This window comes from Muntiacus reevesi, chromosome 1 (assembly GCF_963930625.1).
Source record: "Muntiacus reevesi chromosome 1, mMunRee1.1, whole genome shotgun sequence".
Taxonomy (NCBI): Eukaryota; Metazoa; Chordata; class Mammalia; order Artiodactyla; family Cervidae; genus Muntiacus; species Muntiacus reevesi.
Window position 1 is genome coordinate 234958180 of NC_089249.1, and position 22520 is coordinate 234980699.

A 22520-nucleotide genomic window follows, 5' to 3' on the forward strand; every position below is an offset into this window, starting at 1 on the left:
CCCACTACCCACCTCAGACTGCAATAACTTGCTGCTTCTCCAGGTCACCCATAGGACATGTGCTAAAGGGGTAGGGATCTCCTGTCTTCTGGAGAATTTGAGGGGAAGGAATGGCTTCCTTTTACAGAGGAGGCTTATCTCAGTTAAAACCGAAAAAAGAAAAAAGAAGAAAAAAGGAATGAGCTCAGGGAAGTGAAAGGAGCAAAACCAAACTCCTGGACCATGCATGCATTTTTACAGTTTGTTTCTCCTTTACCTAAAAAGGAAAAAATAAAAAAGTTTTAAAACATGGGGGCATTTATTATGTTCCAGGCACTATCTTATCCTAACTCTTTGCATGCATCATAAAATATAATCTTACCCCAGCCCCTGAGGTACTGTTGTTAGTTCCAGTTTACAACCAGGGGGGCCAAGGAGCAGGAAGGTGATGTGAGTGGCCCCTGGCTCCTTGAGAAGAGATCAGATCCCAGAGCCCGTGTCATGGGACTTCCTGAAGCTCATCCACTCCCAGCCCTAACTCGGAAAGCCTCTCCAGATTTGCTTCCAACCACTGTCACTTGTGCCCAGTACACCTGGTCTCTAAATGCCACTCAGCTTTCCTCCCCACAGACCCGATGAAGAGCAGAGGTCCCCACACCACAGGCCTAATGCTTCCATCAGAATTTTCTTCAAGAAGCGGGTCAGAGTCCCCTCCCCTCTCTCCTGCCCTCTCCCTCCTGCTCATGCCTCTCAACTGACTCAGCCTTGTGAGTCTCAGTGTCTGCTGTCACTTGCTTCGTCTCTGCTTTTGTGTCCTCTTTGGTCTGTATGACCTTTCTCTTCTCACTGTGAAGCCCTCTCTTTAGGACTGTCTTCTTCATTTCCCATCTTAAAGGCCTGGAAGGAGAACACAGGAGTGTGTGTGTGTGTTTGTGTGAAAGAGAGAGAGAGACAGAGACAGAGAGACATAGAGACAGACAGGACAAATGGAGGTAATACACCTTCTGACACCACCCGCCACCAACATTCACCTAGCCAGTCATTGGCTGCCAGCATCGGCAAACAGCACCAAAAAAAGAATAAGGTCACCTTTGAGAGACCCTGGGAGAATGTGAGCACTGTCAAATTGGGAAAGCACTTAACTATTCTGGGATATCAGGACGCACTGCCTCCCCAGCCCCCCCTCCACCCCCAGCTGCTGTCAGCCACCCCAGGGCTGATATCTCTGTCTTGTAACTCCCCAGATGGATCTCTGCAGAGACCCGTCCAGTCGGGCATCCCCACCCTCGTGGTGGGCTCCTTCAGACGCAGCCCCACCATGGTGGTCCAGCCTCAGCAGTTCCAGTTCTGCCAGCCACAGGGGGCCCCCTCCTCAGCCTCCACGGTGGTGGCAGAGCCGGGACCCAAGCCCACTCCCACCGGGGAGCCTGCCCTCACGTGCGTCAGCAGGGCCAGCGACACCAGGACCCACACGGCAGCCAGCTCCCTCATCATGGAAGGCAAAGAAATCCCCATCAAGAGTGAGCCTCTCCCCAGACCGCCTGCATCTGCCCCACCCTCCATCCTGGTGAAGCCGGAAAACTCAAGAAGCAGCGAGAAGGTAGGGGTAGGTGATATGGCGCAGTGGTAAAGAAACCTCCCGCCAATGCAGGAGACACACGAGACGTGTGTTCAGTCCCTGGGTTGGGAAGATCCCCTGGAGGAGGAAATGGCAACCCACTCCAGGATTCTTGCCTGGAACGTTCTATGAACAGAGGAGCTTGGCAGGCTATAATCCATAGGGGTCACAAAGGTTTGGGTACAACTGAACATGCATGCATGACCATGAGGTGACATGAGGGGGACCTGATTCTTTAGACCCCTCACTGCACAGTGTCCCAGCTCCTGAGATTTCAACTCTGAATGGACAAGGAGTCAAAGGAATCCTCACACACAACCCCCTCCACATCGTCATACCACCTCCATCCTCCCTGGACATGTTACTGAATCTCCTTGATGCTTCCAGAATATCTCATACATCCTGCTTTCAAGGCCCAGGGGTGACTTGAAAAAGCATGGCTTTGGCCTCAGATACAATGTTGTTTTGAATTCCAGCTCTGCTGCTTGCTAGCTGGTGACTCCGGTTAAAACATCTCACCTTTCTGGGGTTCTTTTGCTTAATCTGTAAAACGGCAGTAAGAAGAGTCATAGCCTCACAGGATTGGAGTGGAAATTAAATGAGATGAGTAAAGTGCTTACACAGGGAACAGTGTGTACCTGTTCACAGTACGGAAGAGCTAACAGACACAGGAGAGTGTAAGTGACTTGTCAAGGTCACACAGAGTTATAACTGCTCCATTGACTGTTATCAGGACCTTTGTGGTTCTATGGCTTTTCCATAAGAAGACATAAGAATTTCTGTAAACGTATTATGTTCTCAGTAATATCCTTGAGGAAAGAAGGATGGTGGGATGGAGGAGGTAACAAGAAAATTAGGTGACTGTTATCATTTATAGTTTTGGGGCTTCCCTGGTGGATCAGCAGTAAAGAATCTGCCTGCAATGCAGGTGATGCAGGTTCAGTCCCTAAGTCAGGAAGATTCCCTGGAGAAGGCCATGGCAACCCACTCCAGTATTCTTGCCTGGAGAATCCCATGGACAGAGGAACCTGGAGGGCTACAGTCCATGGGGTCGCAAAAGAGTCAGACATGACTTAGTGACTAAACAAACAAACAAAAGACAGGGAATGGCAAGGTAAACACGATTGTACCAGACAGGTCCTGTAACAGGCTAGGAAAGAAGGGAGAGAGGAAAGGCTTATCCAAATGTGAGGTGGTGACTTCCACATAGACAGGGAGCTTGTTTGCTGGCTCTGCTTTGAGGATTTATAAGTTTATCACAGAACGTGATGCAGTCAGCAGGTAGGCCTCAGGGAAGAGGTGGGCCTCAAGACAGGCTTTACTGGCAGGTGGAGAAGAGACGGGGAGGTGAACTTATATCTTCTCGAAAGGATCATACCCTCTTGCCCAGGACCCTGTTCTTAGGTCGGTGATTGCCCCTTCTATTTCTGCTAGATAATCCCCAGTCATTCTTCAGTTCTTGATTGAAATAACTCTGCCTCTAGGAGGCCCTCCCTGACAAGCCCCATTCCAGCTTCAATTGGATAATCCTACCCATTCCCTTAGCATCTTATTCTTCCCCACGGAAGCACTGGTTCTCCCTGTCATCTGTCAGGGCAGTGCTGTTCACTCTTGGATTTGTACAAAGCACCTGACAGAGTGGTGATCCCCGGTGGACCCTCAAGGCAGACACAAGCATTTGCTGGAGGAACACATGAATGAGGCATTCCCAGAAGGGACAAGGGTAAAGGAACAGTGTGAGCCAAGTCCGGGGGAAACAGTACAGTTCTCACACCTCAGCCATGACCCTTTTCTCTCCTGTCTTACAGCAAGTCAAAACCGTGAGATTTCAGAACTACAGCCCTCCTCCCGCCAAACACCACACCTCCGGAAAGCCTGAACAGCCAGCCACCCCAAAGGGGTCCCAGCCTGAGGCAGCCCCTGTGGGCCCGGAGATGACCATCCTGTTCGCCCACCGAAGCGGCTGCCACTCTGGACAGCAGACAGACCTCCGGAGGAAATCAGCTTTTAGCAAAACCATGACCCCGGCGTCCACTGCCTCGGCCACGCAGACTGCGTTTCCCAGCAAATGAATCTACAGGCGGCTTTTCCTAGACCCAAAGAGGTGAATTGCATGTAAATATAGTATGCCTCCACTGAGGGTGTCCTGCTGTTCTTTGCGGACTCGAGCATGGGTCCTTGTTCTGCCTTGTTTAGCTCTAGGAAAGGACAGGTGGGAGCAGGGATTCCTGCCTTGGCTAGGAAGGTAGACTAGGTGACCTTGCAGACATAATGATTCGATGTCTCAAGATGACTGCCCAGACCAAGGAATGGGAGCTCACCCCGCCCACTCTCGTCCCAGTGTGGAGTGTGCACCCCTCATTCCCTGTGCTCTGTGTACAATTTCTATGATGCTCTAAAGGGGGGTTCAGCTGGGGGGGTCACAGTGGTAGAATACTGGCATTACTTCTTTGACCTCAACATCTTATAACAGCTTCTGCCATCTTCTGGGGCCTGGATACAGGCCACTAGTAGGCACTCTATCTTTTTCCCTTCCATTGAGTCACAATCCTGGCTGCCAAGGGAGAACTTTTGGGAAGGGTGTGAGATGAATGCTACGAACATTCCAAGAACCCTCTAAACCAAAGAGAGTCAGCTCCCTGGCTTTGCTCCAGACAAGGTCAGAGAGAAAGCTGACTGCTGTCATACTTGAAGCTTCTCAATCTGTTTGCCCACATACAGCCCTACACAGTAGATAAGCAGGAAGCATGTACTTATGGAGAGGGTCCTGTATGGTACTGTGGACCATCATTCATCCCTGGCTCTAGACAGACTTCCCCAAGAAAACACAGTGTGCTTAGAAACAACTTCATAAGGGGTTTGAGTTTAGATATTCATTCTGTTTGCACTGCAAACAGTCTTCACTTCCCCTAGTTTCTTCTATTTGGGGCAGACTAGATGTTTTCCTGGACTGCAGGATAAGGTAACAATATTATGGGGAAGATGGCAATCCACAGCTGGGTGGGGGTCCCTTCTAGAGGAAAGTGTCTGTAAAGAGGAACTGGACAAATAAAGTTGGAGAGGAGAGGGAGTAAGAAGGAGGAGATGAGAATGAGAGAGAGAGACAGGGGGTTAGGGAATGAGTCAGGGAAGAAGACCAGAGAGGAGGAGATCGACCTTGACATTCTTGGCAGGTGGGGAAAGAAGGGCGGAGTCTGCAAAGCTAGGCAATCCCACTAAGATGGGGGCTGACTGAGTGGGACAGCCAGACAGAGCCTTGTAAACAAGGCTAAAGGGCAGCCCAGGGAGCAGAGATAATGCTGTAAGACAAACCATTAATTCTCATTAAACTTAATTGTTGTGATTTAACATTTATTGCATGCCCATCAATGTGGGCACTTCAGTGCATGAATGCCATTTAATCCTAAGCCTGGATATCATTTTAAAAAAAAAAGGCAAGTCTAATTAGACCTTCTCCCTGGACAGTTCTTAAAGATCCTGGGATTAAAAACATTTATCTTTTACATACCAACCACACACTTGGCAAATTGAATTATCCAGACTTTTCCAGACCTTCATAAAACACAAACAAAACCATCATCCTGCCAAGGACTACTGCACATGTCAGACATTTGGGGTTGGTAGGGTCAATATAGCAACATGTTCTGGTGCTTCTGTGAGATACTGACCCATGTCTACTCCACAAAATCGCCACCCCAACTGCATGATTCAGTGAGGTGAAAATAGTCATCCAGGTGGAGAAATGGAGAAAAGTCACCAAGACAGAAAGGCATCATATGAGTTTTTGAAATATGAGTACCTACCCCTCATATTAACCCCAAAAAGTACTCACAATGAGTTTAGCAATCTGCCCCCAGAGCGGCATACATGTGACATGCCCAGAAAACCAAATATTTACTCTGTGCCTCAGTAGCACTAGAACCAGTTAATTTTTAACTGTTGTGACTGAAAAGCAGGTTGTTTGAGTGTAATGAAGACAGGATCCAGTCCCTCCAAATGAAACAGAATATTCATCCCATTGCCCACGATCGTTATAGAGTAAACCTTTCTGAGAATTGTAAGCAATGCCAGACTGGCCACTCCCATTCCATCCAGCCCCCTTCCCCCTGCTCAGCAGGAAATTCCAATTATAGAGCCTAGGAAGCTGTGGCTTGTAGGGTAACCACAGACAGTGGCAGAGCGAGTTTGGTAGCTGCCCTCACCCTGAGTTCAAGCTATCTAACTTCAGAGCCTAACTCGGGACTATGCTCAATGAACCAAAAGACCATCCTTGCTGTGAGTTTACCGACTTCAGACCATGGAGAGGAGGCACAGCGCATTGGTTACAGTTGCCGGCTCTGATGCACACAGACTAGGTCCAGTCCTCGTTTACCATGTGCTAGCTGTGTGATGCTGGGCAAGTTACTTGACTTCTCTGGGCCTTGACTTCTTAAAAGCCTTGATAACAGTGCCAGCCTCACTGGGTAATTGTGAGGGTTAGCTGAGGTAACATAAAGTGACTGAAGTCATGCTGGTACATAGTGAATACCTGTAAAGGGTAGCCTTGAATGATTTTAAGAAAGTGGGTTATTGAAATTCCAGGCAAGAAAGTCTAAATAAGGGCCTGCCCAGGGCTGTGGTGCTGAAAGGAGACCAAGTAACCTAGTCATGGCGGTTGAGACACAGACTAAGCTGAGACCTGAAGGACAGGAAAGAGTCAGGCAGGCAAAAGGATGGGAGAAGGGTGTCCAAGTAAGAAGCACTGGCAGTGGGTTTAAATGTAGCAACCAAGTCAAGTTCTCTTGTCCTCAAGTACAAAGAATCTGCTTCTGTGTGGAACATTCCAGGGATCCCGTGCCAGGTGGGTGTGGAACACCTCACGTCTGAAGCCAGACATTCCTGTGAAAGCTCTATACCCTCAGCCAAGACTCAGAGGCCCTAGAAGAGGCCCGCCTTCACCCTGTGATCAGCCCTGACACCTCAGTGCAAGGAAAGCTGCTGTGGGCAGCCTCTGCCGGGGCAGGAGCAGAGGTGGGGACACCTGAGAGATGGAGGGGTGCAACCAGTTGAGGACAGACTCTGAGGACCACACTTGAGGAAATGGTCGCCGTAAGCAGCTAGTGGTAAAGAAACCTGCCTGCCAGTGCAGGAGACTTAAGAGACCTGGCTTCAATTCCTGGGTCAGGAAGACTCCCTGGAGGAGGGCATGGCCCTCGCTCCCGTATTCTTGCCTGGAGAATCCCATGGACAGAAGAGTCTGGTGGGCTACAGCCCGTGGGGTTGCACAGAGTCAGACATGACTGAGCAGGCACACAAACACCATCAAGGTCCTCACTTAAAGCCTGTCTCCTTCCCGGCTCGCGTGGGGCCAGCTACGCCTCCTCCCCCGCCCCCTCCCATAGACAGAGCTTCTGCAGGGAGATTTTAAAGCAGTGGTCCCACTGTGACTCAGTGAGAGGCCGAACGAAATCACTGATTTCTGACTCCCAGACTTCCAACTCACAGACTTCCAGCTTCCCTGGGGCGTTCAGAAAGTCCATCTACACCAGGCCCACATTCCCGACGGGCAGCCATCCGGAGGGAGCTGCGGCAAGGTCAAGATTTCAGTGAAATGGACACGTGCTCTTCAGTTTGCCTTGACCCCAGCAGCCTGCTTCACTCACTCACATGACCTGCACCTGAACTGGGCGTGTTCCCCTCCAGACTGTGCTCCACTTCATCTCAGAAGCATTCTAAACCCCTTCCACATACAGCTGGGTCCCCAGACATCAGCTGATCCAGGCGCACAGGTCTCAGGAGCATAGTGGTCCCTGCCAGGGCCCTACCGGATGCCGTTCAGTAGTTTTGGGGTGGGGACTAAGCATGTGTGTTTTCGACAAGCTCCCCAAGTGATTCAGAGGTACATAACAAATGAGAGTAAGTTCACGTTTCTTGTACGGTATAGCAGTGCTGACATTTGGCTCTGACATTCAGCAGGAATATGGTCACACTGGTTGTCAATATATTGAAAGCGCCCTGGACTAATAGGAGAATAGTAGATTCTCTGAGCTCCCCGGGGCCTCTCCCCGCTCCCACACCCTGGCTCTTTCTCCAGGTCCTCCCCATCACTTTCCCATCCAAAAGCTAAAAAGCTAAGGCCAGCTGCAGTTGAGACCTGCAGCAATGAAACCCTTCTTCATTCTGATTAGCTGGTGCCTGTGACATACTGGGCTTCCCTGGTGGCCCAGACAATAAAGACTGCCTGCAGTACAGGAGACCTGGGTTTGACCCCTGGTTGGGAAGATTCCCCTGGAGAAGGGAATGACTACCCACTCCAGTATTCTTGCCTGGGAAATCCCACGGACAGAGGAGCCTAGGGTCGCACAAAGTCAGACACAACTGAGCGACTAACACCTTCACTATGTCATACTGATTCTGAGATGTCTGGACTGCTACCCTGTTGCACAGAGTAAGGCCCAGAGAGGTCTCTCAGAAGTTGAGACCACTACTATCAAGCCCAACACTCTTCCTGGCCCCCATCCTGGCCACTGTTCAGCCCTTAACATTTGCCTTTGTAGGCCCTCAGCTGAGGCAAGGAGCTGATTTGGAGGACAGGAGTTTCCATGCCTGTTCACCTGTCTTTTTCAGCTAAGAGTTTCCTAGGTGTAAATGACGCACTTCAGTGTCCCAGCTCCTCTGCTGCCTTACAGGCAGGTAAGGAGGCACGTACTTTACTTCAACAAGGTGAACGGGCCCCCATCTTGATCCTCTCACCGCCTCTTCACACAGGCCGGCCCCACAGCATCCGACTCCCTGCCCGGGGAGCGAGCAGCTGAAGCAGCAGGATAACAAGGGCCTCTCCAGCTGGGAGCACGTGCTTCACAAGCTGGGCCCTCCCGGGGCGGCAGTTGCTGCCACTGAGGCTTCTCTCACTCATGTCTTGAGAGTGAAGACCCCAGTTCCCTCTCGGGTTGAGTGAAGGGAATGTTAGCACTTGCAGAAACCTCTTAGGTGACCATGAAAGACAGTCACTCAGCAGGCAAGACCAAGTGGGGGAATTAACTCCAGAGAGCCTTACAGCAGGTTGGCGTCATTGAGGATAAAACTCACAAGGACGTTTTGCCTGAAATAGAACAATGTTAAATGATGATCAAGCCATCTGCTGTTTGCCAAGCTATAGGATCATGTCCTAGACCAGAGTAGAAACAAAATGTTCCCAGGAAGCCCTTCCGCTGATCGACCTATACTTTGACAAATGGAAGGCAGCAGAGGTGGGATCAAAGATGATGGGATGGAGGACATAGAGGAGCATTACAGATTCACCCATCCATCCATCCAACAACAGTTAATTCACCACGCACCCTGGCCCAGGCTCTATGAGAGGCAACAAGGGGAGAGTAAACAGGATAGATAAAATACATATGGCTCCCACAGAATGGTGTTTCTTACTACTTCTTTTCTGGATTTGGGGCTTCTTTCTGCTTTTCTCCCCTTTTATAATTAAATGTCCTATAGACATAATTATATAGGATCATGAAACCAATAACCATATTATCTACCACCTAGCTTTTTAAAAAATGATTGAAACCTGCTGTGTGCTTCTCCCAGTTTTATTCCTTCCTTCCCCACCTCCCACTTCCCTCACAACCTCTATCCTGAATCCCATGTTTATCATTCCCATGTACATATCCCACTCATGTACCATATGGAACTTTCAGCACAGCTCATAGAGGTACTCAGTAAACACTAGTCAAAAAAGATACTGCAACCTGAGGCCATACACACCCAGCCTGAATATTTAAACTCCCATCTGGTTTCTGTCACTGGGACTCGAACGCTTTGATTTATTGCTGGGATTTGAGATTTTGATGCACCAGCATGTCTGGTTTTGAGGCATTCGGGTTTAAAGGGGTTTTTACAAGAATTCTTCCAAGTACAGCTGCTTTAGGAGACCCTGTTGCTCCTGAATAAGGAAAATATGGGCTGTGACTGTGCCTACATTCCTTGAATATAGGGTTTTCAACACAGCTCTCCTCTGCACCTTGCCTGGAGCCTCTGGGTAGCCAACTGCAGAAACCAAAGTAGCTTCTCAGATTCTGAAACTAAAACACATCTTGCTGCTGCCGCCAAATTCTTCCAAGAACTCCATGAAATGCTCAGAGAAAAATTATATCTGTCCACAGACTACAGATCAAGAAACTGAGACTCAGGATGTTTCAGCAGCTTGACTAAGGTCACATAATAAGTTTGAAATGGAAGGGAGACGACTGACTCTTCATCCAGTGATAATTGTTACCATTTACTGAGCACCTGCTGTGTACATGTGTCATGCCATCCAATCCTACCCAACCCTGTGATGGCAGGTACTGCTGATATTCTACTTTAGAGATTAGAATTATGGCCCAGAGGTCAAATGATCTGTCCAAGGTAACAAGGACTAGAACCCAGAACTCTTAAATCCAAACCATAATCTTAAGTCACCATGTCCCAGGCATCCCCGGTGGCTCAGTGGTAAAGAATCTGCCTGCCAATGCAGGAGACACAAGTTCAATCCCTGACCCAGAAAGCTCCATTTAAAAAAAAGAAAAAAGAATCACCATGTCCCTCTTCTTCAGCAGCAACTGTAAACACGTAACATGGTTGAAGTTGGGGAGGATGCAAAGTGTGTGTGTTCTGCAGAAACCACAGGGATGAAGACAGAAATGGGAGTCGGGGAATGGTTTAACTCGGGTGAAACCTCCCAGAGAATAAGTTACGGGTCTTATCAACCAAGAAGCAGGGGTGGGAAAGAAGGTGACTGAGAATGTTCTGTACAAAGAAATCCAAGAAGCACATCTACCCCTGTTGCAAGGGCAGCCAGACACAGCCAACAACTTGAAAAAGAACCAAAGCTTGCAATGTGGTTCTGGATCATTGACATCAGAACACGATGATCATTCTGAGGTCTCTAGATCTCTCCCTCTTCACGAGTCTATTTCTGGTTTTGCCTGTCCTCACTCTAAATGATACACAGTTCAGAAGAAGGGGGTTATGATTTCCAAAATTACCCCCACTTTCATCTTCTCTGTGGGAACAAGAGGGCTCAGTGAGCTGACATCTTCCAGTGTTCCATGCTGGTATTTATCCAAAGTTCAAAGGCAATTGCTTTGGGGGAGTAAATACAGACCCACAGATGCAAGCTAATTATGCAAATAGGGTCACTGCTGGATGGACAAGAGCTGCAGTCTGGTAAAGACTAAAGTGATGCCAGCCAAGACCCGGAGAGAGAGGCGAAACACATTTGCAAAGGCCACTCTGTGTACCCTTGGTTAATGCTGTTAGAAACTGTGCTAGCGTGACCGACTGACTTGATGAAGGCCATCTGCAATGTCAGAGTTTGACTGCTGTAGGCCACACATGTCCTGGAGGCCAGAGCCATCCTAACGTCTTTCCCATGAAAACAAGAACTCCTCCCTGGACCATCTGAGTGGATTGTGAGAACTATTTGCAGTCAGGAGACTCTCACAAATTAGCAAAAGCAAACTTGAATCAAAACATAAGGAGGCAGCAAAAACACCTGAAGGACCAAAGAGGAATTCAAATAAATATCACCTTCAAAGGATCGTACCTGGATTCCCACCTCATTCTTGCCTGGTTCATATGTTTTCCTTCTCTGTCTAGAAGAGACCCAAAGGACCACACTCCCTGAGGAAGACATGGCAGTCACCACTCAAGAGTGATGGCAGCAGCTTCCATGACAAAGGACAGAGCAGTCAGACAGACGGGATCATACTGTTTGGAAGGGAAGACTTCTTTTAGATATCAGAACCACATTTCCAAATACTCCATCCTGCACGTTCTATTTATAAATTGAATTCTTTTTTAAGCTTACATTCATTTTAGATGTTGGCAAATTTGATAGCTTGGACCTTCTTCATGGAGACCTCCAGTAAAGAACTACATTTTAAAACATCAGTCAACAAGGATTTGGTGGTAGCTATTCTAGCTGTGTTCCCAGTCCACTGGAACTTAACAAGATATGGAGAAACAACAAAACATAATAGCTAGAGTGGTGGGTTTTGGAATCAGATTGTCTGGGGTTTGGTCCCAGCTTGTCACTTACTAGTTATGTTTCCTTTGGCAAATGACTAAAGCAACTCGGAAAAGTTACACCACCTCCCTAAACCTGCTTTTTCATCTATAAAATGGAAATCAGAACCTCCACCTCATTGGATTCTCAGCAGGATTAAACGAGATCCTGCATGTACAGCCCCGATTGTGGTATGCAGTGCATCAAAGTATTCAATAAATGGTAGCTATTACCCATACATACATAGAGAGGCACAATTCAGAAATGGAGTATAAGAAAGAGCTAGTCTCGATCAGACAGACAGATGTGTGAGAGAGGAGTGATAAAGAAGTGGGGTTTTTTGTTTTTATTTATTTTTTTTAATATGAACCAAGTTTTATTTTTATTGCTTCCCTGGTGACTCAGACAGTAGTCTGCCTGCAATCAGGGAGACCAGGGTTCGATCCCTGGGTTGGAAAGGTCCCCTGAAGACGGAAATGGCAATCCACTCCAGTATTCTTACCTGGAAAATTCCATGGACAGAGGAGCCTGGCAGGCTACAGTCCATGGGGTCGCAAAGAGTCAGACACAATTGAGTGAAATCACGTATTTAATTTATTACAACATTGCTTCCATTCTGTGTTTTCAGTTTTTTGGCAACGAGGCATATGGGATCTTAGCTCCCCAACCAGGAATCAAACCCACACTCCCTGCATTGGAAGGTGAAATCTTAACCACTGGACCAGCAGGGAAGTCCCGGAAGGAGTGTTTTAGTTGTCAGGAGAGCTCCACTGAGCAGCAAGAGGTTCTGAAAGACGGTAGCATGGAGAATGGTTATTAGATAGAGAGGAAACCACTTGGGTTTTAGAATCACATGTCCCTGGGCTCAGATCTTAGCCCCACCACTTCATGGCTGTCTAATCTTGGAGCAAGTTAACTAACCTCTCTGAGACTTTCTTTTCTCATGTGAAGAGTGAAAACAATAATCAGCACTTCACAAAGTCATTGAGAAGATGAAGTGAGACAGACAGGCCAGGTGCTGGTGTGCAAAAGGGACCCTAGCAGTGAATTTTGCAGTTATGACAAAGGCGTGATGGCAAGATCAGGAGAAATGCTAGAATAAGAATAGATCCTTCTAGCTGCCATTCATTACAAGTGTACTAAATGCCAGGTATTGGTCTAATCCCTTAGAGCAAGGGTCCCCAACCTCCAGAATCTATCTAATGCCTAATGATCTGAGGTGGAGCTGATGTAATAATAGTGGAAATAAAAGTGAAAGTCACTCAGTCATGTCCAACTCTTTGTGACCCCATGGACTGGAATTCTCCAGGCCAGAATACTGGAATGGGTAGCCAGTTCGCTTCTCCAGGGGATCTTCCCAACCCAGGGATCGAACCCAGGTCTCCCACTTGCAGATGGATTCTTTCCAGGCTGAGCCACCAGGGAAACCAAATAATAATGGAAATGAAGTGCACAATAGATGTAATGCACTTGAATCATCCCAAAACCATCCCCCTGCACCTAAACCATGGAAAAATCATCTTCCACGAAACTGGTCCCTGGTGTCAAAAAAGGTTGGGGGCCACTGCCTTAGAGGATTGTTACAGGGAGGTCACAAGCATAGTGAGTCAGGTGACCTGGATTCAAATGCAGACTCTGCGTTTCTTCCCTGTGTTACCACGGGGAAGTCATTTAATCTTCCCAACCTTTAGTCCCCTTGTTTGTAAAATGCAAGGTCTAATTGTGCTTTCTTTGATGGTTTGGTGGGGATTAAATGAGATAAGGGTCGTGAAGTCACTAGCACAATGCCCAGCTCATAGAAAACCTTGTGATGTTAGCTGTCATGACTATTTACATGCCTTTTCACACTTTACCTTCACAACAATCCAATGAGTTGGGTGTTATTGTCCCCTATGTATAGATCAAACAGATCTGAGGCTCTGAGGATCAATCAATTGTCTAAGGTCACAGAAAGGAAGCAGTGGGGCTGGCTCTGCGAGACTAGAAACTCTCAGCTTCTTTGTTCTCTTCACTTTTCAGATCAGCTGGTGAATGGTGCCAGGGTTGAGGCAATATGACAGTTATTTTTAAAAGCGTCTCATGCCATAACCCTCATCAGTCCTTTGTCTTCTGGTTGTCCCTACGCCTTACCTCCCATCTGTCGAAGGTCTGAGGTTTAAGGTTGTCTGTGACCCTGAATGCAGCTAGGGAGCACCTTGGTGCAGCCCCTCCGGGGACTTGCGGCCTCACAGGGTTGACAAGGTTTATGAAATGTCCATTCTGATTTGCAAACAGGTCTGCAACGGCCATGCTTCCAGCTGGCTGGTGATTTTGATAACAACCCCTCCTCCTCGGTGCCAATTAACAGAAATTAAATGTCCCTGGCATACTTTGTAATTCAGGAAATGTATGAGCTGTTTAGTTAAACCCCTGCTGGACATGCCATTATGACCAAGGGGCTCCAGGCCAACATCCTAGCTCTCACTCCATCTCCATTTAAAGTCACAGAATGTTTTCTTCCTGGGTAGAAATCAATGTCACCTCACTCACTTATTCATTCATCTTCATTCAACAAATATTGACTGAGCATCTAGTGTGTGTGAGGTTTTGTTCCATACAGTTCACAACAGTGAACAAAGCAAAGCAAGTAATATTCCTGCCTTCATGAAAGGCAATAAATGGAAAATGATTAAACACACAGGATTATTTCTATATGACAGATGCTATGAAGGAAACAATCTGGTGGGACAGACAATGACTGGGAGGTATGAGTGACATTAGGTAGAGTGGACAAGAGAGGTTTCTCCAAGGAGGCCAGATCTGAACTGAGATTGGAAGACTGAGAAGAACTCAGACATGCACAGTAACGAGAGGAACAGGAACAAGTTCAAAGTGTCAAGGAAATTCATTCACTTATCAAACATTTTTGGTCATTAATCAATTATGTGTTGAATGAACAATTGGAGAATAAATGAATCCTCCCTTTTCCTGCCAAGAAGGATCTTCACAGGAAGAATAAACTTAAAGGAGATGCCACAAACTTAGAGGCAATTTGCTTCCCTTTTCTCCAACCCCATTTCATCCCTCAAACAAGGGGCTTGGATCAGGCATTAGCATTCCAGGATTGCAGGATCACAAAACCTCACCTTCCAAAGGGACTGGCCCTCGCAGCTCTTTAAAGTCATGATTCTGCAGCATGCAAAAAGCAATGTCATTTTTCTAAGCGGTCAAATGGTTGTTTGGAATTATGTAGACAAGGCATGAAATGTCATCTGCTTTGTTATCACTAGGATACATTTATTGAATTCCCACGCCCACTTACTCATTCCAAGAATACTTATTATCAGTTGCCAGCCTCCCTCTCCCCTTCCCTCCCTCCCTTCTTCCCCCTTCCCATCCCCAGCTCCTTCACCCTCTTCCACTCTCCTCTCTCTGGCATGGCAGTGAACAGCCCAGGCTATAGAATCAGAACACCCGTTGTACCTCAAATGTGACTCATTATGTCACTTTGGGTAAGTCATCTCACCTCTCTGAGTCTCAATTTTCTCATCTATATAGTGAGAAGAATAATAGAGGCCATCTCATGACAATCATATAAAGTACAATAAATACTGAGCTATTGTTATCCTTATTTTGTTGATTAGGATATAAGATTTTAATAACTCTATTTAGGTTTTTAAGGCAAAAGAAACTCCCGTAATGAGTGTGATCATGAGCCAGTTTAATGATCTGTATCCACCTGTATGGTTTTCCGTTCTTTGAGATAATCAAGAAGCAAGATTTTAACACATAGCCTTGAAGAGGTCTCTTAATTTATAGTAATACTTTTGAGCCAATAATGAGAGACAGACACCCTGCCTTGTGCCAGACACTCTTTTATGTGCTTTACTTATATTGGCTGATTTTTTTAAATTTTCATCTTTCGTTTATTTTTAATTGGACGATAATTACTCCACAATGTTGTGTTGGTTGCTGCTGTACAAGAGTGTGAATCAGCTGCGTGTACACATATGTCCCCTGCCTTGAGCCTCCCACCCCCCATCCCACCCCTCTAGGTCATCACAGAGCACAGAGCACAGAGCTGAGCTCCCTGCTTTAAAAGCAGCTCCCCATCAGCTGTCTGTTTTACTCACAGTAGTGTATATGTCAATCCTACTCTCTCATTTCATCCCACCTTCTTTCCCCACTGTGTCCACAAGTCCATTCTCTACATCTGCATTTCTATTTCTACCCTGAAAATAGGTTCATCAGCACCATTTTTCTAGAACAAGACAAGGGTGCCCACTCTTGCCACTGTTATTCAACATAGTTCTGGAAGTCTTAGCCATGGCCATGAGAGAAGAAAAAGATGTATTGACTGATTTTAAAATCTCACCATAACCAGACAAAGTAAACACTATCACTATGCCCATTTTACAGATAAGTAAACTAAGACCTAGAGAGATTAAATAGCTTCCATGGGGTCACATGGCTGGAACTTGGTGGAGCTTGGGAATAAATCCACGCAACTGGACTCTAGTGTTCACTGGAAGCTATTTGCCACCTCATTTAAGATGAAACACCAAAGTTTTCCTGCAGACATCAGGGTTTTCTACTTCAAGTAGACCTGTCCCAACTGATCACGTAATATACAAAGAATCATCACCTGCCTAATCCTAAAACCCTGGCCTGTAGACACAGGACTGATATGAGCTGCTACCCAGTACAGCACAACGCCAGCCACAGGTAAATTCACACCTCCTGCCACTGATAGGATTTTGAGGTGTCTATTAAGATGTCAGTGGATCCTAGAGTTGAAGTTCTTTCTACATCACTTAGCACAATCTGGAAGGTCAGATCCATGTGGCAGTCAGCCCTCCATTGGCAGTTATTTCCTATCCCTACCCTGTCCCTCTGCTGACCCTCAGAAATGCTGCATCACAGTAAAGGTACTTAAAGAGCTAACAAACCGCTACTACTCCCTTGAGATCGAGAAGCAGCTGACTCAAATCACCTTGCCTCCTCCAGTCTCAGGGGGATATGCTCCCAGCTGCTGATGTCAGGCATGATGCGCAGACCAAAGCAGGCATTTCTGGGCCCACTGGGATAGCTATGGGTTGACCCATCTCCAAAGGCAGGTGCCCAGCATCAGCGCCAGTACCCACTTAGGCAAAGGTAAAAGAAGCAGGATATGACTAACACGGGCACTGTCCCTTTTAAAGACTAAAAGTTGTGAACTTACTTGGTGACCCAATGGTTAAAACTTTGCGCTTCAAATGAAGGGGGCATGAGTTCGACCCCTGGTCAGAGAACTAAGATCCCATTTGCTGTATGGCTTGACCAAAAGAGATAATAATAAAAAAATTTTTAATAATAGAAGTTGTGAACAGCAGGCTGAAACTCCTGCCCACGTTTGGGGATGGACAATGGAGACAGCATAACTCCAGATCCTGTGTAACTTATTATCTTGATGGGAGGCAGACTCTGTATTTATGCCTGCTTCTCCCACTGAATAGGAAGCAGTCCCATTAAGCCCCCCATGGCTCTTACCTGCTGTTATGGTGAGTGAAGCACATCAACAAAGGAGTAAGTCCTGCAATTCACTGGGAGGCCCTGAGAGGGTATAGAAGCTCAGTGGTTAGCCTAGATGTGGCTGCCTGCTTGAAAGCTCAGCCTCCTTCAGTACACTCTGTGTAACAACAAATCATAGTTCAGCCTTTCGAGAGTTGGGAGTTTGAGTCAGACTCCCCAGATTGCTGTTTCCCATAAACTTTGCTTGCAAGATCCAACTGTCCCATGTCACCCTGAAAAGAGTGAGGCTGTGATCATCACTAAAAGTTTCCCCAAAGAGAAAACTGGCCTGTTAAATCAGCAGGAGTCCTTGGATAGAAAAGAAATCAGGCTCCAAAGCAAAGACCTTGGACAGGAGATGGAAAATTCCCTCTCCTACTTATTTCCTGTTTTACTGGGTTTTCGTGGAACTCACTTGTGGACAAACCCCGAGCCTGAGTCTTTTAGAAAACAAGTCTTTCTCAATGTTCTGGGACCACTTTCCCATTACCTTCTTAGCTTTCTCCTGTCCCCTTTCAGCATAGTCAGCTGGGACTTCATTTGCGTTCAGAAGGGCCAAGAGCCAAGCACTGGCAGCAAAGTCATAGAGAGCAGCCAGCTCCTGTGATGCCCATCCAAACTGCCTGCCCTCACCTGGACAAGGGAAAGCCGGAAGTGTTGGCTGCACTTCCCCCTGAATGTGCTCAGGAAGAAGCAGCCCCAAGGGACACACAGGGAGGGGAGGACATTGGCTACATGTGTGGGGGTGATAGGGATGCAAGCTGAGTTTGGAAATCAAAATACAGTATTTCAGGCTTTGGAGAAGTTCTGAGGCCTTGTGAATTTTAAATTATTTCAAATAATTTCAGATATCTAGAAATGTTGCTAAAAATGTACAAGGGATTCCTGTATACCCTTCATTACTAGATATTAACATTTTCCTATGTGTGTTTTGACCCTCTCTCTTTTAAATATGTATATACATATATACTAATTAAATGTCAAATTAAAACTTAATATAAATTACATATATAAAATCTTTCTGAACCATTTGAGAACAAGCTAAAAATGTTCACTTTCCCCTCAAATATTTCAGTGTATATTTTCTAAAAACAGAGATGTTACCTAACAACAATATAATCCCCAAATCAAGAAATTGACATTGATATGGCACTATTAACTAATCTACAGCTCTTATCCAATTGTCCTATTCCTCTACAGAGAAGAAAGGTTTTAATGTCCTGTCTAGGATCCCATCCAGGACCACACATTTGTCTCTTTAGTTTCTTTTCATCTGGAACAGTTCCTTGAGTCATTGTCTGCTATGATTCTGGCATTTCAAAGAACATACGCCATTTATTTTACAGAATGTTTCTCAATTAGGGTTTACCTGGCATTTCTTCAATAGATTCAGACTGTTCATTTTTGGCAGTAATGGATAATAATCCTTACAAGTAATCAAATAGGAATCCTTGAGTCTATAATATATACAGAGAGTAATGAGAGAGAAGGAAAAGCTCTTCCTGACAGCAGAGTCCCAGCTACAAAATATAGAAGGAATGATGAAAAAATCACCATTTGGTAACCACTACACTAGCCACTGGCTTGGGCAAGAGTCACCCATGGATATTAAAAGTAGTGGGTGAAAGCCTGAAGAGCTCAGAGTATCTCCTCCAAAGATACTTATTAATCAAAAAGTGGAAAATAGCAACTTGATAGTGGAGAATGCTGGTAAACAACCACCTTAACCCAAAGATCAAAGTTAGCATCCACAGAAATGGGAAAGTAGAGAGTATGTGTCTCCTGATATGATGAATGGACAACACCATATCTCTCTTGTGAAATGAAAAGACATATTCCTGCCCTAAAGACTTTACAATGTTAAAGAACTATAGTTGGAACCTGGCTGCATTTACACAAAATAGATTCTAAAATCCTCTTCACCTTCACAGATCTCGCCTTGGAAACCTTCCTGGGAGGAGTAGTAATAACGGGATACTGAAGAGACAAACTGTCTGCTTGGATGGAAACTCCTCAGTGCAGAGTTCTGGGCTGTGTGATACTCCCTGGACATCAGGGACGGTACAGGAATACTGATAGATTGGCCTCCAAGACAGAAGGGGAATAGGAGAAAAAGTAAATCTGTCCTCCCACAATATCAATGCGTGGTGGGCCAGGCTGGAGGAAACACATGAGCCATGTGACTTTACAGGTTACACCATACCCTTGGCCCTCCTGTTTTTCTGTTCTGCTGTCAAAGCCAAATTTCCTTTTGCCAATTTCTCACACCTTGGCACCTAACCGACAAATGAAAAGACCAGACATCGAGTGCCTCCCAGAAATGTGTCTGGCCTGTCGCTCCAGCTCGGATTGGAGCAGTGCAGGGGGTGGCATCGTATTCTCCTCTCAGGTGTTCAAGCCACAGAGGCCAGGGCTTCGTCACACTGTCCCCCAGCCATCACCCCCTCCCTTGACCACACACACTGCATCACTCCACCACATCTGCATTCTTTTCCATTCCAATTCCATTCTGCCTTTTCACCCTGACACTTTCTGATCCAGAGAGTTTTTGTTAGAAGCCTCACAGCATTGGCTTCATCTGCCAAGAGGTGAGTGAGGAGGCAAGAGGCCAGTGAGACCACAGAAAGGCTGATAAAGCAGTGACATCTCCTTCTCACACATGGGCTATGAGGGTGCCACCAGCTGTTAGTCATCTCTTTTCTCTCAACTACCGTGACTAAATGTTGGTTCCATTTTCTCTGGTATGAATTTGGGTTTGGTTGGCTGCTCTTGAGCGTTGGAAGCAATGAATATGGAGATGCTGCCTTCAGATTCTGGAATCTACTTGTTACAACCATGAAGCCCTACAGCTCACCTATAGATAGGTTTCAATGACTTCACTTTTCAGGGCAATCATAGAATGTCAGAGTTGGGAGGAATTTTTTAATTTTGTAGATGATATACCAAAACATTAGGTATAGGCAAGCTGTCCACACAAAAAGCAAGTTGTATAAACTGGATTGGGGAAAACAATACAACTTGTAATGCCCAGAAACCATTAGTTCACATTGGCTAATTATAAATATGTCCTCAAGGCTCTCTCGTTCAGATTTGCTTCTTCTTAGACTGGCCTCTGCCTCTCACATTTAGAACAGCAAGAAACCACCACTCCCAATATTTACACATACTGTTTTTTTCATCTCTGGAATCTTTTCACAGCTTACAGTTTCATGGAGGGTTTCATGAAGATTTAGCTTTTTCTTTGAACCTGGTTAGCCAGTAAAACAAATATTTTTTCCCCAAAGCACAAATTAAAGAACCTGATTTGTTCCCAGCCAAATTCAGAAGCTTAAGAAAAGCTCCCCCATTCCCTAAAGTTTTCATCTCTGGACTGTCAGCTTCAGGATATAGATTTCAAATGGCTATGGGTCAAAAGTGGTGGAGGTGTGGCAAGGCAGATTCAGATGAATTTGAGTGATTAGAATGAGGTCAGGCCAGAAATGCACCTGAGAACAGTTTGCTAATCATTAGTTCTGAGTTTCATCTTCTGAAATTATTGCTTCTTATATTGGGTCAGGGGAGAGGGTATTATTTAGGTGAAAAGGGAAGAAAGAGAAAACAGAAGAAGAGAAAATTTCACCTTTCCATGGAAATATCAGCAGAAAATCTATAGACTCTTGTGTCTCTGCTTGTTTTTTCAGTACAGTGTTTTTTAATAGACCAAAAGAAAATTTTTATGAGGTAATATGTATGTGAATAATGTTTATAGAAGGGGTATTAAATGTTAGTCATTATGGACAATTGTATAAATAAATCTTAGACATGTAAAATATATAAACATATAAAAAATTATTTTATAGGGCCGTGGACACTTTTCATATCTTTGTTCTAAAACATAGAGAGTTCCAGGGCTGGCAGCTTATTTCTTTGTTAGTATATGCCACTGGAAACCCAAAAGGTGTGGTGGGATGTTATGTGTTTGTTTTCTGGTTTTGTAATTTATAATGATCTGAATGGATTACTTTGAAATGTCTGTTGCTTATGTGTGGGTGTTGTTTGCCCACAAGGAGTGATCAGAGATCCTTTCCAAATTTTGTGTCTTAGAAAATAAAAAGGAATTTTCTAGTGAGAAGAAAAATACATAGAAGAAGCCTCCATTGTTGAGTAACTCAGATTTGTACCACTGACAGTGTCTCGTAAGTCCGAGGAAATAGACAGCTTAAGATCAAGGTTGTTGTCTCTCACTTAAACACTGGATGCTGGATAACTTTTCTCCTGGGAAGGAAGCACAAATTTTTGTTAATTTCTTTCTTCACGGATTTGACAAGTTTTAGGGGAAACCAGAAGTCATGGCCCTTAAGCCACCTTGCTTCAGGACAACTCTCCACCATCCATTTTCAAAGAACCATCCATGTATTAATTCTGTTTGATATGCTATGATTCATTGGCAGACCAACGCTTTTAGAGCCCAGAGCCCACTTGTTTGGATTTGTGGCTCTGAAGAAGTGTTAAGTTTGCTCTACCACTCAGGCTGATCAGAAGAAGCAGAGGGAAAGTGGTGGGGGTGGAGGCAGGGCTCCCTTGTGGAGAGGCTCACTCACACCTCTAACCACCTCTGACCACAGCCGAGAGCAGTCCTGGGCCAGCAGCCAGTGCATGACATGCCATCTACTCTTCACACAGCGAGGGCTCATCACATGAGAGTGGAGAGGTCACCCCGGTCTCCTTTGCCAAAATTTCATATTGTTCCCAGATATAAGCTTGTGAAACGCAGTATGTGTTTTCGCTCAAAACAATAAAAGAGGTTTATTTTTCACTTAATAGACTCATCCCTCAGGCCTTTTTTTTTTTTTTCAGTAGCTGACTTGGAGAGGGGAGTACTTTATCATGTATTAAATGTCAACACTGAGCCTTTTATTGTTCCCAAAGGGCTTTGGCTGCTGGCAGCTTCCCTGGACATCCAAAAGCAGGGCTGGGAGGAGAGGAGTGACTTTGTCAGACAGGAATTGCCTATTTTCAGTGGGGATGACTGGGGGCGGAGTGAGTGACACTTCCTTTCCACGCTCACCAGGCTGAGTTCACCTCCCTAGAACAAATGCCGGTTTGTCAAACCACAAGGGGCCAAGACAGCCTCTTGGCCAGAAACCTCTGCTTGCTTAGTCCACACCCTCAAGAGTCTGACTGCCTGTCACCTGCTCGCTGTGTGGCCTTGGGCAAGTTACTTAACCTCTCTGTGGTTCAAGTTCTTGTCTGGAAAATAGAACTATAATAGCACTTTCCTGACGAATATTAAGGATTAAATGTCTTAAAATATGTAGAGTTCTGAAACAGTGCCTGGCACCTACAAGTGCTCAATTCATGTTTTACCATCCTCATAATATTTGCCCT

At 45.8% G+C, this 22520-nt stretch overlaps 1 protein-coding gene across 1 annotated transcript in view; it reads left to right on the forward strand.

Moving 5' to 3' along the window:
* SH3RF2 (SH3 domain containing ring finger 2) overlaps positions 1-21947 on the forward strand; it is a 141916-nt gene extending 119969 nt beyond the window's left edge. The window contains exons 9-11 of the mRNA XM_065935631.1: positions 1224-1579; positions 3406-3701; positions 19085-21947. Coding sequence (XP_065791703.1) covers positions 1224-1579; positions 3406-3669 — 620 coding nt within the window. The 3' untranslated portion in view covers positions 3670-3701; positions 19085-21947. The remainder of the gene's footprint in view (positions 1-1223; positions 1580-3405; positions 3702-19084) is intronic.
* Positions 21948-22520: the final 573 nt, after the last annotated feature.